This window comes from Dendrobates tinctorius, unplaced genomic scaffold (assembly GCF_039654945.1).
Source record: "Dendrobates tinctorius isolate UK_male_01 unplaced genomic scaffold, ASM3965494v1 ptg000001l, whole genome shotgun sequence".
NCBI lineage: Eukaryota > Metazoa > Chordata > Amphibia > Anura > Dendrobatidae > Dendrobates > Dendrobates tinctorius.
Window position 1 is genome coordinate 5,494,025 of NW_027361669.1, and position 14,738 is coordinate 5,508,762.

The 14,738-nt window shown below is 41.4% G+C and overlaps 1 protein-coding gene across 2 annotated transcripts in view; it reads left to right on the forward strand.

The window, feature by feature from the left end:
• Positions 1-12,922, forward strand: part of CCNI2 (cyclin I family member 2) — a 119,681-nt gene extending 106,759 nt beyond the window's left edge. For both annotated transcript variants that reach the window (XM_073557927.1, XM_073557744.1), the window contains exons 4-7: positions 59-133; positions 3,439-3,579; positions 4,668-4,898; positions 9,873-12,922. In XM_073557927.1, coding sequence (XP_073414028.1) covers positions 59-133; positions 3,439-3,579; positions 4,668-4,898; positions 9,873-10,208 — 783 coding nt within the window. In that variant the 3' untranslated portion in view covers positions 10,209-12,922. The remainder of the gene's footprint in view (positions 1-58; positions 134-3,438; positions 3,580-4,667; positions 4,899-9,872) is intronic.
• The last annotated feature ends 1,816 nt before the right edge of the window (positions 12,923-14,738 follow it).

Here is a 14,738-nt window from a genome sequence, read left to right on the forward strand (position 1 = left end):
CCATAATTACAATTTTGGACAACAGATTCTTGTAAATTTGTGCTTTTTACCCTTCTAGGTCCAGGTGAAGTATCTTCAATGTATCTCGGTGACCTGCTTATATCTTGCAGCCAAAACCAGTGAAGAGGACGAGGTAAAACTGCCCACCCTGATTGGATCACTGTCTGACGTTTTCTTCATTAAGACACTCCTCGTACAACATGCATGGCTACCATTAATTCTTTAATATTTTGCACCTTAAAGAGGATGCATCTGCTAGTTTCTTCTGTTATTCCTTCTAGGCAGTTAAGAATAAATTGCCAGCTTAGGGAAACTAGTTGGGGGTATGTCCCTACACTCGAACACTGTTCATTTGGTGCCGACTGTGTGGGGACACAACCCTTTGACAAGGAGAATAACGCCCACACCCTGATGTCATTTTATTTTGAAAAATGGTATTCCAGTCTCCTCCCAAACATTCCAATAATGTCTGTAAAGCGCTGTGGAATTAATGGCGCTATATAAATGAGTAAAATAAATATTTTAATTGGCTCAGACATAGATGCTAAAAACTGCTCCATAAAACCTGGTCCCAACAGCAGAGACTTGCACGACCTCAGATCGCTATGGGTTATTCATTTTAAATGCTGCAGACAATCTCTGGATCCCTTTTAACTGCCACTGTCAGTCACCTTCCCCCACAAAACACCCCCCCCCCCCAAAAAAAAAAAAAAAAAAAGTACCTGCAGATATGCTAATTGTTACATAGCATTAAATTAATGTTTGCTTTACTGGACCACTAGCTGCAGGGAGAAAATGAAGTTAGTCTCCCTGCAGCCGCTCAATGCCATTAATGATGTGGTTCAGGGGACTGTAACAGTCAATGATCACCATGCTATGAGCGTGCTGTTTTTGCTCCTCAGAACATTGTGTGTGGGAGATTGTCAATCAATGTGCAGTGGCACGTGATAAGTGTGCTCACTGTGAGCTGTGACTGAGACCGGCTCCTGCTCCACCCATGTGACTGGAAGGGAGCTGCTGAATGGAGAATATATTTTAATTTTCTCCCTGTAAATCAGTCAGACCTGATTTTAATCGCAGTTTGTATCCTTGTTTGCTTGTTAACATGCATTTGTTACACACATGGTCAAAATTATTAGTACCCCTCGTTTAATGACAGAAAAAACCACAATGGTCACAGAAATAACTTGAATCTGACGAAAGTGATTATAATTCAAAAATCTATGGAAATGAATATCAGACCTTGCTTTTCAACCATGCTTCCACAGACTTTTAAAAAAAAAAAATTTATGAAATAGGCTTGGACAGAAATGATGGTACTCTTAAACTCAATATTTTGTTGCACAACCTTTTGAGGCAACCAAACTATTCCTGTAGCTGTCAATGAGACTTCTGCACCTCTTGACAGGTATTTTGGCCCACTCCTCAAGAGCAACCTGCTCCAGTTGTCTTGTGTTTGAAGGTTGCCTTTTCCAGACTTCATGTTTTCAGCTCTTTCCAAAGATGCTCAATAGGATTTAGGTCAGGGCTCATAGAATCCAATGTTTTCATCTTGGCCTTTCTTGGTGTTTTTAGCTGTGTGTTTTGGGTCCTTATCCTGTTGCAAGACCTGCGACTGAGACCAAGCTTTCTGACACTGGGCAACACATTTCTCTCTAGAATCCCTTGATAGTCTTGAAATTTCATTGTACCTTCCACAGATTCTAGACACCCTGTGCCAGATGCAGCAAAGCAGCCCCAGAACATAACAATGCCGCCTCCTCCATGTTTCACAGTAGGGACAGTGTTCTTTTCTTGATATGCTTCATTTTTCCATCTGTCAACATAGAGCTGATGTGCCTTGCCAAAAAGTTCCATTTTTGTCTCATCTGTCCATAGGACATTCTCCCACAAGCTTTGTGGCTTGTCAACATGTAGTTTGGCAAATTCCAGTCTGGCTTTTTTTTTTCCCAAACGATGGTGTCCTCCTTGGTCGTCTCCCATGAAGTCCACTTTAACTCATACAACGACAGATGGTGCGTTCTGACACTGAGCTTGAAGTTCACCTTTAATCTGTTTAGAAGTTTTTTTTGGTTCTTTTGTTACCATTCGCATTATTAGTCTCTTTGATTTGTCATCAATTTTCCTCCTGCGGCCACATCCAGGGAGGTTGGCTACAGTCCCATGGAGCTTAAATTTCTGAATAATATGTGCAACTGTAGTCACAGGAACATCAAGCTGCTTGGAGATTGTCTTATAACTTTTACCTTTTAACATGTTTGTCTATAATTTTCTTTCCCATCTCCTGAGACAATTCTTTCCTTCGCTTCCTCTGTTGCATGTTGAGTGTGATACACACCATGTCCCCAAACAGCACAGTGAGTATCTGTAGCCTCTATACAGACCCACTCACTGATTCCAAGATTGTAGACACCTGTGATGCTAATTAGTGAACACACCTTGATTTAACATGTCCCTTTTTTTATATTATTTTTAGGGGTACCATCATTTCTGCCCAGGCCTATTTCATGAGTTTTATTTTTATTTTTTATTCTGGGGAAGCATGGTTGAAAAGCGATGTCTGACTTTCATTTGTTCATGTTCATAGTGTGTTTTTTGTTTTCTTTTTACACCCTTAATCTGACATGGTATCAGAGCTATGGTCTCTTAATTTCGTACTTATCTTTGTGGTCTTTACTAAGGGTTATGGCTCCACTTGATTCTCTGGGGACATGTATTTAGGCTGCTCTTCATTATTACCCTGTAATCACTGGTCTCTTGGTGAAGGCCAGAAAAATTAGCTTGAAATAATAAAAAAAAGCCCATATCTCTGGAACTGTGTGACAGATTGAAAAATGAAAATGCAAAACCCTGAATACTAAGGAGATCAGAGAGAATAAAGAGTAAAAAGTGGCCACTTTTGACCTGGTGACATGTCCCCTGTAATCTAGGTGTAACTTCAGAGGAAATGGCATGTTATCATATTGCTGATCATTGAACAGTAAGAGGATGACTACTTATGAATTTTAGCCAGTCTTGATGAAACTAATGAGTTGGCTGTCAATGACCAGTTCTGTATAAAACTGAAAATCTAGAGGACTACCCAATCAGTGGGACAATCCGTGAAGATGGAGTTTGTCTGATGGCAGTTTGAGATCTTAACAATATAATGTAGCTGCACATACTAATACAAAGATGGGACTGAAGAAACCCAGCGGAAATAGAGGCGGAAGCACTGATAAAACCTCAGACCCGAGCAACTTGCAGACACCACAAATGTTAACCTTGTCCCTTCCATACAGCCGTGGAGTAGTCTCAGCAGGCTCCGTATCATGGGCGCCTTTCACCGATGAGAACTTCAGACCTGTCTCAGTAGCACATGGGCTAAATCTGGTCATTCTGTGTCTTTCAATAATACAAAACAGTGAAAAAGTTTGTCTCAACTTTTATTTCTTGTAGGTAATCCCATCAGTGAATAAGCTGGCAGTGCAGAGCGGCTGCATGTACTCCCCTGCGGAGATCTTACGGATGGAGAGGATCGTACTGGACAAGCTGCAGTGGGATCTGTACACGTCCACACCCTTGGACTTCCTGAACACTGTAAGGACGTGTGACTGACAGTATGATTGTACACAGTATACACATGTATGCACAAATCTGCTACTGACGGCCGACAGAAACCAGCTAATTGCAAGTCACTGACTTGGTTGGGACAAAAATAAAATAGATTTTAATGAAAAAAAAATTCCACTTTATAATTTCTACTTTGATGAAATATTAACGTTGCAAAAATATCTCTGACTCTGCTTTTTCAATCGAATAACACTGTACATACAAATCTGTCTGGTTTTGGACGCGTTGTACAACTGTCACCCAAGAAGGCCTGAAGCTTTGAGTATCATTGTACTGGCACTTGTAACGTCACGGGAGGATGGATGTCTGTGACCTGTAGTTCTCTGCTGCAACGTAACTGGCACATTCCAGCAGAAAAAAAACAGTTCGGTATTAAGGCAAAACTGTATCTAGAGGGACAGGGCTCTGCATGTGGCAACAGAAGTTTTAGTATGTTTACCTGGTGCTTGGAGAAGACCTGCTGGTATGTGTAGTTCTACAGCAGTGCCTGGAATATTACGGAAGAATACCCTGATCAAGAACATTTTTAAAGCTTTGACATGGTCCCAACATTATTATCCCTGTATCTGTGTGCGCTTACATCACACAAGTCTAATATTAGAGGAATGGGCTTCATGTGTCTACTTCTGATTGTCATTGGCTACAATGACGACGTTTCTGCGCCACTTTTATAATGGTAAACACTCTAACAGTAAATAAATGGTTCACACCTTCCCCTTTCTGGCAGTCTACTTTTGGATAGGTGGTGTTCTTATTCACGTAGTTTCCTGATCCGTAGATTTCCACTTGTAGTAGCCCATCATAATGTTAGAATGGAAGCACAAGCAAGGATCACTTATGTAGCCAAGGAACAAAACACAGAATTGGTTGTGTCCAGAGAACACATTACATTCAATAGAAGCGTAGTAGTCCAATGGGTAATGATGATGTCTGCACACATGATGGCGACCATACTTCAGCCTTCCTGCCGTGAGCTTCACTTTCCTTCTGCTGTTTGGTCACCGTAAGTGAAAGATAAAGACCGTCAATGTAGACATTTGCTTTTGTTTCCCCAGTTCCATGCCATGGTGATGTCCAGCTGGCCTCATGTGTTTGGTGGCTTCTCTCAGATGAATCCTTCCCTCCACGTAGCGCTCCTGACGAGGCAGCTACAGCACTGCATGGCATGCCACCAGTTGTTGCAGTTTAGGGGTTCCACCCTGGCTTTGGCAATTATCACCTTGGAGTTGGAGAGAATGACCCCCGACTGGCTTCCAGTTAGGACTGAACTGCTGGAGAAAACAAAGGTAGGTAGACAAGGCCGTTATCCAAAAATGAGCATTTTACTGTAGACAAACATGGTGGGGGTTTAGGAAAGGGAACAGTAAGTACCGGTACATGAGCTCGTCAGCCATTATCTGCAACATTAATGAAAGGGCCTATCCTACAATGCCAACTCTGCCGCCCCACATCTGTGACACATAACATTTCAGAAACTTGAAACTATAGAGGCCAAGGGCTTAACCTCTTCAGCCCCCAACCTTGTTTTCACCTTTCTGAAAAGGCCTAAGTTTACAGTTCTCACCAGGGTCACTTTGAGGTAGTAACTCTGGAATGCTTTTCTGAGATTTTTTTTTTTTTTTTCCTTCATGACACATTGTACTTCATGTTAGTGGTAAATTTAGGTCAATATTTTGCGAAAATATTGGAAATTGGCATAAAGTTTGAGAATTGAACATATAACTTTTCTTACAAAAATAAAATGTTGCTTTAGCCCCAAATTTAGCATTTTTACAAGGGTAACAGGAGAAAGTGGACCGTATAATTTATTGTGCAATTTCTCCTGAGTACGCTGATACACCATATGAGGGGGAAACTAGTGTTTGGGAGCAGGGCTTGGAAGGGAAGGAACGCCATTTGCCTTTTGTAACACAAAATTGGTGGGATAGCGGATGCCATATCGCGTTTGCAAAGCTCCTAATGTGCCTAAACAGTGGGAACCCCACACAATTGACTCAATTTTGGAAACTAGACCCCCTCAAGGAATTTGTCTAGATCTTTGGTGAGCACCTTGAACCCACAGGTGTGTCACAGAATTTTCTAACGTTGAGTGGTAAAAAATTATTTTTCATTTTCACAATGGTAACCGGAGAAAGTGGATACTACAATTTGCTGGGCAATTTCCCCTGCGTACAAAGATGCCCTATATCTGGTGGAAAACTACTGTTGGGCACTCGGAAGGGAAGGAGCGCCAATTGAGTTCTGGAGCACAATTTTGGCTGGGATAGATTGAGGATGCCATATCACATTTGAAGATGCCCTGACATGCCAAAACAGCAGAAACCCCCACATGTGGCCCCATTTTGGAAACTACGGTATACCTCTTGAGGAATTTATCTTGGGGTGTAATGAGCATTTTTTAACCTTCAGGTGATTTGTATAATTGTATAACATTAGGCTGAGTAAATCTAAAACTTTATCTTTTTCCAAAACAAAAATATTGCTTTGGCTCCAAGTTTTTAATTTTCAGAAGGGATAATAGGAGAAAATGAACAGTACAAATTGAAATGCAATTTCTCCTGAGTATGCCAATACCCCATATGTGGTCAAAAACCACTTTTGAGGCACCGTGCAATGCTCTGAAGGGAAAACGCAATATTTTGATGTTCGGATTTTGTTGGAATGGTTTGAGGGTGCCATGTAACATTGGCGCGCACAGCCACTGAGGTGCCAGAACAGCTCCATAAGTGGCTCCATTTTACAAACTACACCCCCAATGAAATCATCTAGAGATCCAGTAAGCATGTTGATACCGCATGACCCTCACAATTTTATTCCATTGGGCAGTGAAGAAAGAATAATTATATTTTTACCACTAAAATGTTTTAGCCCAAAATGTTAGATTTTCACACCATGAAATGGGTAAAAAAAAGGCATCAAAATTTGTCCAACAATTTCTGATGACCGTAGAAATACCCCGCATGTGGCTGTACAGTACTGCTTAGCCATACGGTGAGACTTTGGCAGGACGGAGTGCTATTTGACTCTTGGAGAACAAATTACCTTAGAGTAGTGTGTAGAAAAATAGAAAGAGCCCTGACGTGTCAGAAGAGCAGAATCCTCCCTCAAGTTGCCCCATTCTGGAAATTTATCCACCGGTTTAGTGACCATTTTGATTCCAAGGGTGTTTTCCAGAAACAAACAGGAGTGGAAGTTGTTGAGTAAAAACTTCAAATCTGCTAGTGTAATGCCTGCACTTTAGAGAGCCCAGTATATTGTGTCCACACTTCCTGCCCCGCTCGTGCTTCTGGAGACATGTACCCCTGGCCTGGGGGATTTGTACACACACGCTAATGTAAGGATTGATCATTTTCTGTTTTGGGCATTCTTAAAACGGCTCATGCACTAGCAAGCACTTTATCAGTCTTATGATAGGACTAGCCAGATTGAATGAATTGAAAACCCAGCCTTGGGCTCTTAGTGTTAATTAATATCTGGTGTGGTCTATTAATAAATATTATAAGTGTAGCACAAGTCCCTTTTTCTTTTGCCTGTCAATAGGTTATTTAGACATTATAGCTTCTTATTGAATAATGATCCATTTTGATCCCCTTAATATGTTTTTGCCTGCATAGTGACTTGCTCTGTTACATTAATATATTTTTTAATCTTGTTTCACGAAATATGTATTGATTTTATTCTTAAACTGGTGGATCCTTTTTGCTTGCAGTAGCATTAAAGGGTTTGGTTGTCTTCACAGGCATCTGTCCTAGTAGTATTCTTAAACAGTTTTTTGTCAGTGTAAAGTATTTAGGAATGTGTTTTTGACTTTAGCCATTTTTTTCTATTCATTTAAATATGATAAATCAAAATTTATGACTGATCCATGGTCAACGTGCAAATCGGCCATGTCCACCGTGCTTTTTAACTCTTGCCTACGGTTTGTTTTTAGCCGTTAAGGGAGTTTTTCATTTTCAAATAACTTGTGCGCAAACAATTACACACTTCTAAAACTACAAACTGGTCCTCCCCGACTCCATCGCTTGCTTTCCACTGCTGTCCTAGGCTGTGTTTTTGGCTGCGGTGGTGATGTGACAGTGCACATCATCTCTGCAGTTAATCGCTGAGCTCAGTAGCTCGTGCTGTGTCCTCAGAACCACTGTGGTCAGTGACTGGCTGCAGAGGTGATGTGCACCGTAGTCGTTACATCTCACAGTAGCCATAAAACTGAGACTGGAGCAGTAGTGAAGAGATCTGTGGCAAGTACAGAGTTTGCTGTTTTACACTTTATTTGCAAGTAAAAATTCCCTTCTTACCAATGGAGTGGGACAGATTATAAAAAAAGTTCACTATAAAAATTTTGACCATGACAATCAAATCTAGCTCTGTTTGTAATGGGGAAGAAGCACAATTCTTTTAAACAGTTTGGATAAATGAAGCATAACGTGTTCAACAACTAAAAGAACACTGATGATAGGAGCCGCTATTAGTAGGACTTACCCCGTTATACTCCTCCTTCTTGGAGGAGGGGGAAAAAAAGGTAACTTTGTACTTAAACGAAAAGCTCACTACAGCTCCTTTTTAAAGGATTTGTCCACTACTCGGACAACCACTTCTTACATGCTGTATATCCCAGTGTAAAATAAAAATAACATCCTCACTAGCACCATTTCTGCGATGTTGATGACCGGTTTCCCCAAGTCTTGTAACATTGGATGCAGTGTTCACATCGCACAACAATCAGTGGCTGCTAATGGGCTACAGTTCTTGCACTACTTCAGCCATTCAAAGGAAGTGTGGGCGAAACAAGCCAAAAGTGATCAGCGTAGTGGACAACTCCTTAACTGGTGACCATAGATATGAATTTATAGGAGTGCAGCAAGATTTAATTTACTTGTATTGCTCACACTTCGGGTAAGCAGACTAGTCCTTGTGTTATTACCTTGGTTCAGTTTCTTACTGCCAACACATCACCTAGATTGTCTCGGAACATTCTGTCGAGCTCTACTTCTTCCTACTTGTGTTCCTCTCTTCCGTTCCCAGCTCTCTCTTCTATTTACTCAGTTACTGTAGACTGATCACTTTTTGGAGTACTAAGGGAGGTTTCTCCACATAACATGGAAACCTAAGGGGAAAGGCTCTTCCAGCCTTCTACAACAAGATTGCATGTCTAGTGGCGTCCATCGTATCTGTCATCAGAAAAGGCATAAAGCACAAAATCCAACATGTTCAATCCTTCTCTTCCTGACATCTGTCATGAACTGAGAGTTGGGGTACCTCCATAAACATTAGCTGGTCAGCCAGTTCTTGCCAAAATAGGTGGATTGTAACAAAATTTGTCTGGGTACGGCCATTTTGTTCACTACTTGACAACCCCATGTGTAAAGGAGTTGTCCACTATGCCGACAATCCCTTCTGATTCTCCTTCCCCCAGTAAAATAATAACCATTAAGATGCTGTCAGACTGTCGTATAACACAGATGACAATCACATTGAAGTGCACAAACTGGACGGCAGCTTTCCTGTACCGAATGTGACAGCTGCAGAAAAATACATGGAAGCTGTCACGCTCGGATTAGGAGAACCACTGGGAAGTCTGAGCATTGTGATGCGATCATCGTCTTATATGGCCATCTGGCTGCACCCTCTAGTGCCAGCACCATTCTTGTGGTATCAGCACTTGCTCTCCCTGCAACCTATCAGCACTGGTTTCACTCTCCCCCCTCCTTCGAACAAATCAGACATCCTGAGGAAGCGAGAACTTCAGCTGCTTTTGCTTCCTCCAGACGTAAACTACGTCCATAGGAGACTAAATTCAATGCTGATTATGTCACGTGATCCCTGCGGGGCCCATCAGTGCTGGCTTTGGTATCCTACAGATGTAATTGACATTCAGAGGAAGTGAGAGCAGCCCTGACTTCCTCCAGATGTCTCGTGGTTAAAGGAGACTGAGGAAGCCAGTGCTGATTGGCAGCCGGTATCGCGTAACATAAAGCCACTGCTGGAATGGCGCCAGCAACAAAGGTGAGTGTTGTTATTTTACAGTGAGGAAACATAGAGCTTAAGACTGGGTTTATATAAGGGGGGCAATCCATTTAAATCAGGACTCAAATGTAATAATTTAAAAAAAAAAAATTGAAAATTGGGTCCTGAATTTATTAAGCTGTCATTACTTTTAATGGTTCAATTTCTGACAATCTTTTCTATTCCGTTCTTGTACTAATTGCATATTTTATTTTTTTAATTTAGTGACATTCTGAAAACTAATCTTTGTTCTGCAGGTTGACAGTGCTGAGTTCTTTCATTGTAAGGAGCTGGTTGATCGATGCCTTGAAACGCCATCTAATCCTGTGTACATTTTCGTTTCTGCTGAAAAAGACGTTTGGACCCACATTGGGGATCAAGTCACTTATTGTCTTCCAGCAGTGAAAAGGAACCAGGCTGTCGCACAAGATTTCAAGCCTTCTCGTGAGGACATCCTTGTAATGGAAACCGATGAGTTTTACGATGGGTTTAGACATCTGTACAATGAAGATCGTATGGAGAGGAAGACTCAGACAGTGGCAGAAGAGAGTGGGCCATGTCCCCCTCTCACAGTGCCCGACCTGGATAAGTAGGCAACCTGTAGAATTCGGTGCATAGCCTCTACAAGTTGCAGGTGCCAAAGCAATATGGTGCGTGTGTGCATCTACTTTTTTCTTTTTTTTTTTTTTCCTCTTTTCTTTCTCCCCTAGTCTCTTCAGACATGGCACGCTGTCATCTAGTATTGCCAGACTAGAGTTTCTGCTGCTGACATGCTGCCACTATTGCACTGCAGGTTTATCCCTTCTTCCATTCCGACTGTAAAGCGTCCAAATGTGCTCTGAAGAATGTATTTATGGTGCACTGGCCTTTCAAAGAGCTTGTTCTTTTTAAATCTGTTTCTTCTACGCTAGTCTTTAATTATACAGGGCAGTGAACTGGGCTGATCCGAATGTTGTAATAAAGGGAATCTGTCAGCAGGGAGCAGGTTTTGCTACCTCATCTGAGACCGGTATAATGTAGGAAGAGACCCTGGTTCCAAAGATCACCCCTTTTCCAAAAACCTTTACCAGCTTCTAACACTTGGCTCTAGAGGACTATTTAGTACATGGCTGGAGCTAGACCACCAGAACATGTACTCATTGGCTTTCTGCTCTGACTTCTAATAGGGTCCTTTAGTGTGAGGTCCCCCCTGAACAATGTTAACATGCCCTAATGGGGCGTATGGACAGGGGTTGCAGGAAATGTGGTTAATGCAGCTACTAGTTGCTCTTCTCAGTGTCACAATGGATGTTATCTGACATGTAGTAGGCCAACCATTTTTCCTCAACTGCGACTTTAATACTGGGTGCTGACGCTTGGGGATTTCTTATCTGGGAGCAGAAGTGATTTCATGCTGAAATGCTTAAAAACTGTTGCCAAGGAATAGAGGATTAGTTGTCTATAGTAAGGATTTAAGGTCCTGCTTACATTTTCCAAAGGGCGTAACGTTGCTTTCCCACGGTGAGCTTTTCTCACACCGTGTATTTTCGCTGCATCAAACAGGCAGCGTCTTACAGTTCCAGCAAAGCAGATGAAATTCATAGAATTTTTTTTTTTTATTATTATTTTTTTTTTAACCGTGTAAACTGACCCGCGGCGTGGATTTTAAATCCACATGTCAATTTCTCTTACAGAAGCGCTGAGATTTCAGTGTAGATTTTCCCCATAGATTTACATTCGATGCAGAAAATTTGCAAGTAAAAAATGCACACTCATGTAATCCGCACATGTGGATGTCAAGTTTTTTTTTTCAAAGCCAAATGCTAGGAAGTATAAGGAAAAAAAGCAAAGCCACTTTACATAAAGAACGATATACCAAAAGAGACAAAAACTGCAGCGTCAAAAACGCAATAAAAATGCATGTTAAACTGCACAGTAAATGCAAAAAATAAAAGCAAGAACAAGTGCAGAAATTCCGTAACCTCAAAAGCTCATCGTGAAAACACAGTCCCAAAATGAGGTAGCATCCCCTTCTGTGCTCCAGTTTTGAAACTTTGCTCATAATGCTGTATTTCACTCTCATGATCAATTATACTGAGAAGCTATTGGGGCCTAATTTATTACTTGGGGTTGTTGTGTGTTCTGTTTTTTTTTTTTTTTTTTTGTTTTTGCAAAAATTCTAGGAATTAAATCTAGTGACTTGTTAAGTTGGCATTCCTGAATCAACTGAAACATTGCCCACAACTACAAGCATTAGAAAAAAACACACAGGGGAACGCCTTTAAAATAAGTCTTTTAAAGTCTAAGGTACAAACTAACAAGAAGCAAAGGCAAAAAAAAGAGAAAAAAAACTAGACAGTCGCAAATCAATAATTAATCGGGCCCATTTGTCTTTTTAATGGGTAATTACTCCTAATATTTTTAATATTGCTTTTAAGTTAAATATATAAACTCCTTCTTTTCAGTTGGTGCTGCCTATGGTAACCATAGATCACATTTAGTCGTCTAAAAAAAAAAAAAAAAATCTGGTTGCTTTAATTAGCATTGACTCCGTTTTAGACTAAGTTCCCACACTGCGAGAACACAGTGGATTCCCTTGCAGAGAATCGGCATACTGCTGAGATTTTAAAGACTTTCTACAACTGTGAAATATATCCACAGGAGCTGCGCTTTTTAGATCGACAGTGTGGAATTGGGGGGAGTTGCACCCTTTAATGTGCGGCTTTTTCACTGTCGGAGGTCCGCAGTAAATGCGTTCTGTGGTTGAACGTGTCTTTGCATTTTCATTGTTACTTTTTTATATCTTGTTTGTATATTTTATTCTGATAGGTTAAGTATTTTTTATTAAGACGTACCAGTGAAGTATACTTATCACATGACTGCCTTGCACCTTTTTTGTATTTTAACAGCAGGCAGCTGGTTATTTTGTGTTTGTGCATAAATGTGTGTTTTTTTTTTTTTGTTTTTTTTTGTTGTCCAAAAAAAAAGAAAATGGTTACAAAGTTCCCAAGTATGGTTGTTTTTCTGAATTTTGACGGGTAAATCCCCACCCTATGTTGTATTTTTGTAGTTTCATGCGGTGCAATACTGATGTCCAAGACAGAGGGTGCGGTGCGTAAGGTTTTCTCATGTACTGTATGCTTTTCTGCGTTTTCGTTACAGATATGACGTCCTTTTATATTGGTAGATTGTAAAATACTTTATTTTATGCTTTTTATAAAACCCATCCTAAACTGTGAGTTGTGTAATAGGCAAATCCTTATGTACTAATTCCAATCATGTCGGCTATACTGTCCTATTTCATTAAACCTGGTGCCTATAACACAAAGTGTCCTGGTTTGTTTTGTTCCGCATAGTAATAGTGTTTAATAAATTATCCCAAGGGATATATTATCTATTAATAGGTTCTCGGCACTGATATTTTTGCCACCTCTGTTTTCATGATTTGTAAAAGTGTACATTGTACCAACAGTCGTATGTAACTACTCTGCACATCTAAATAACTATCATTTTAGGAAGGATTGTTTTTTCTCTACGTGAAGTCTTAACATTTTGCCAGAATTGATAACTCCTCATGACTGCCAATACCCCTTTTTATGCCAATCATTAACAAGTTCCTGACCAGGCCATTTTCCCTCACTCTTAACAGATTCTGTGTCAAAAAATAAAGGGAACACTTAGGCTGAATTCACACGTGGCGTTTTTTTCGCGTTTCCGCGGCGGTTTTAACCGCGCGATTTTGCCGCGAAAACGAGAAAAATAAGCATCCCATGCATTCCTATGGGATTCCGCAATGCTGTGCTAATGCTGCGGGTTTTTACCGCGGCGGAATCGCTTCGCGGTAAAAACCGCAGCATGCTCATTAATTTGCGGAATCGCGGCGATCCCACACCCATAGGAATGCATTGTTCCGCTTACTTCCCGCATGTGGCTGTGCACACCATGCTGAAAGTAAGCAGAACAATTGCGGATGGTACCCATGGTCCGGAGGAGAGAAGACTGTCCTCCGGGCTCTGGGTACCATATCTCTGTAAAAAAATAGAATTTAAATAAAAAATATTGTTGTTCTCACCCTCCGACGTCCCGCGCAGCCTTCCCACTTCTCTTCACGCTCTTGTTCCCAGTAATCCTTTGCGAAAATGCTCGCGATGACGTCCCTTCTCGCGGTCATTCACGCGACGTCATCGCGAATTACCGCGAGACGTCGCGATCCCGCGAGAACTGACGTCATCGCGGGCATTTTCGCAAAGGATTACTGGGAACGGATGCGCGGGACGTCGGAGGGTGAGAATAACACGGTTTTTTATTTTTTTTTTTTTACATTCTATCTTTTACTACTGATGCTGCATAGGCAGCCTCAATAGTAAAAAGTTGGTCACACTCGTCAAACACTATGTTTGATATGTGTGACCAACCTGTCAATTAGTTTTCCAAGCAATGCTACAGATCGCTTGGAAAACGCTAGTATTTTGCACGCTAATTACACTTGCAAAATGCTAGTTTTTCCGCGGGAAAATCGCGGGAATTTAAAATGCGATTTTCCCGCGGACTGGAATTCCGGAATTCTCGCGGTAATTTCCGCAAGAGTTCCGGTACGTGTGCACTTAGCCTTAAACAACAGAATATAACTCCAAGTAAATCAAACTTCTGTGAAATCAAACTGTCCACTTAGGAAGCAACACTGATTGACAATCAATTTCACATGTTGTTGTGCAAATAAAATAGACAACAGATGGAAATTATTGGCAATTATCAAGACACCCTCAAAGGAGTGGTTCTGCAGGTGGGGACCTCACACCACATCTCAGTGCCAATGCTTTCCGGCTGATGTTTTGGTCACATTTGAATGTTGGTTGTGCTTTCACACTTGTGGTAGCATGAGATGGACTCTACAACCCAGACAAGTGGCTCAGGTAGTGCAGCTCATCCAGGATGGCACATTGATGTGAGCTGTGGCAGGAAGGTTTGCTGTGTCTGTCAGCGTAGTGTCCAGATACCGGAGGCGCTACCAGGAGACAGGCCAGTACACCAGGAGATGTGGAGGGGGGCCATAGGAGGGCAACAACCCAGCAGCAGGACCGCTACCTCAGCCTTTTGTGCAAAGAGGAACAGGAGGAGCTCTGCCAGAGCCCTGCAAAATGACC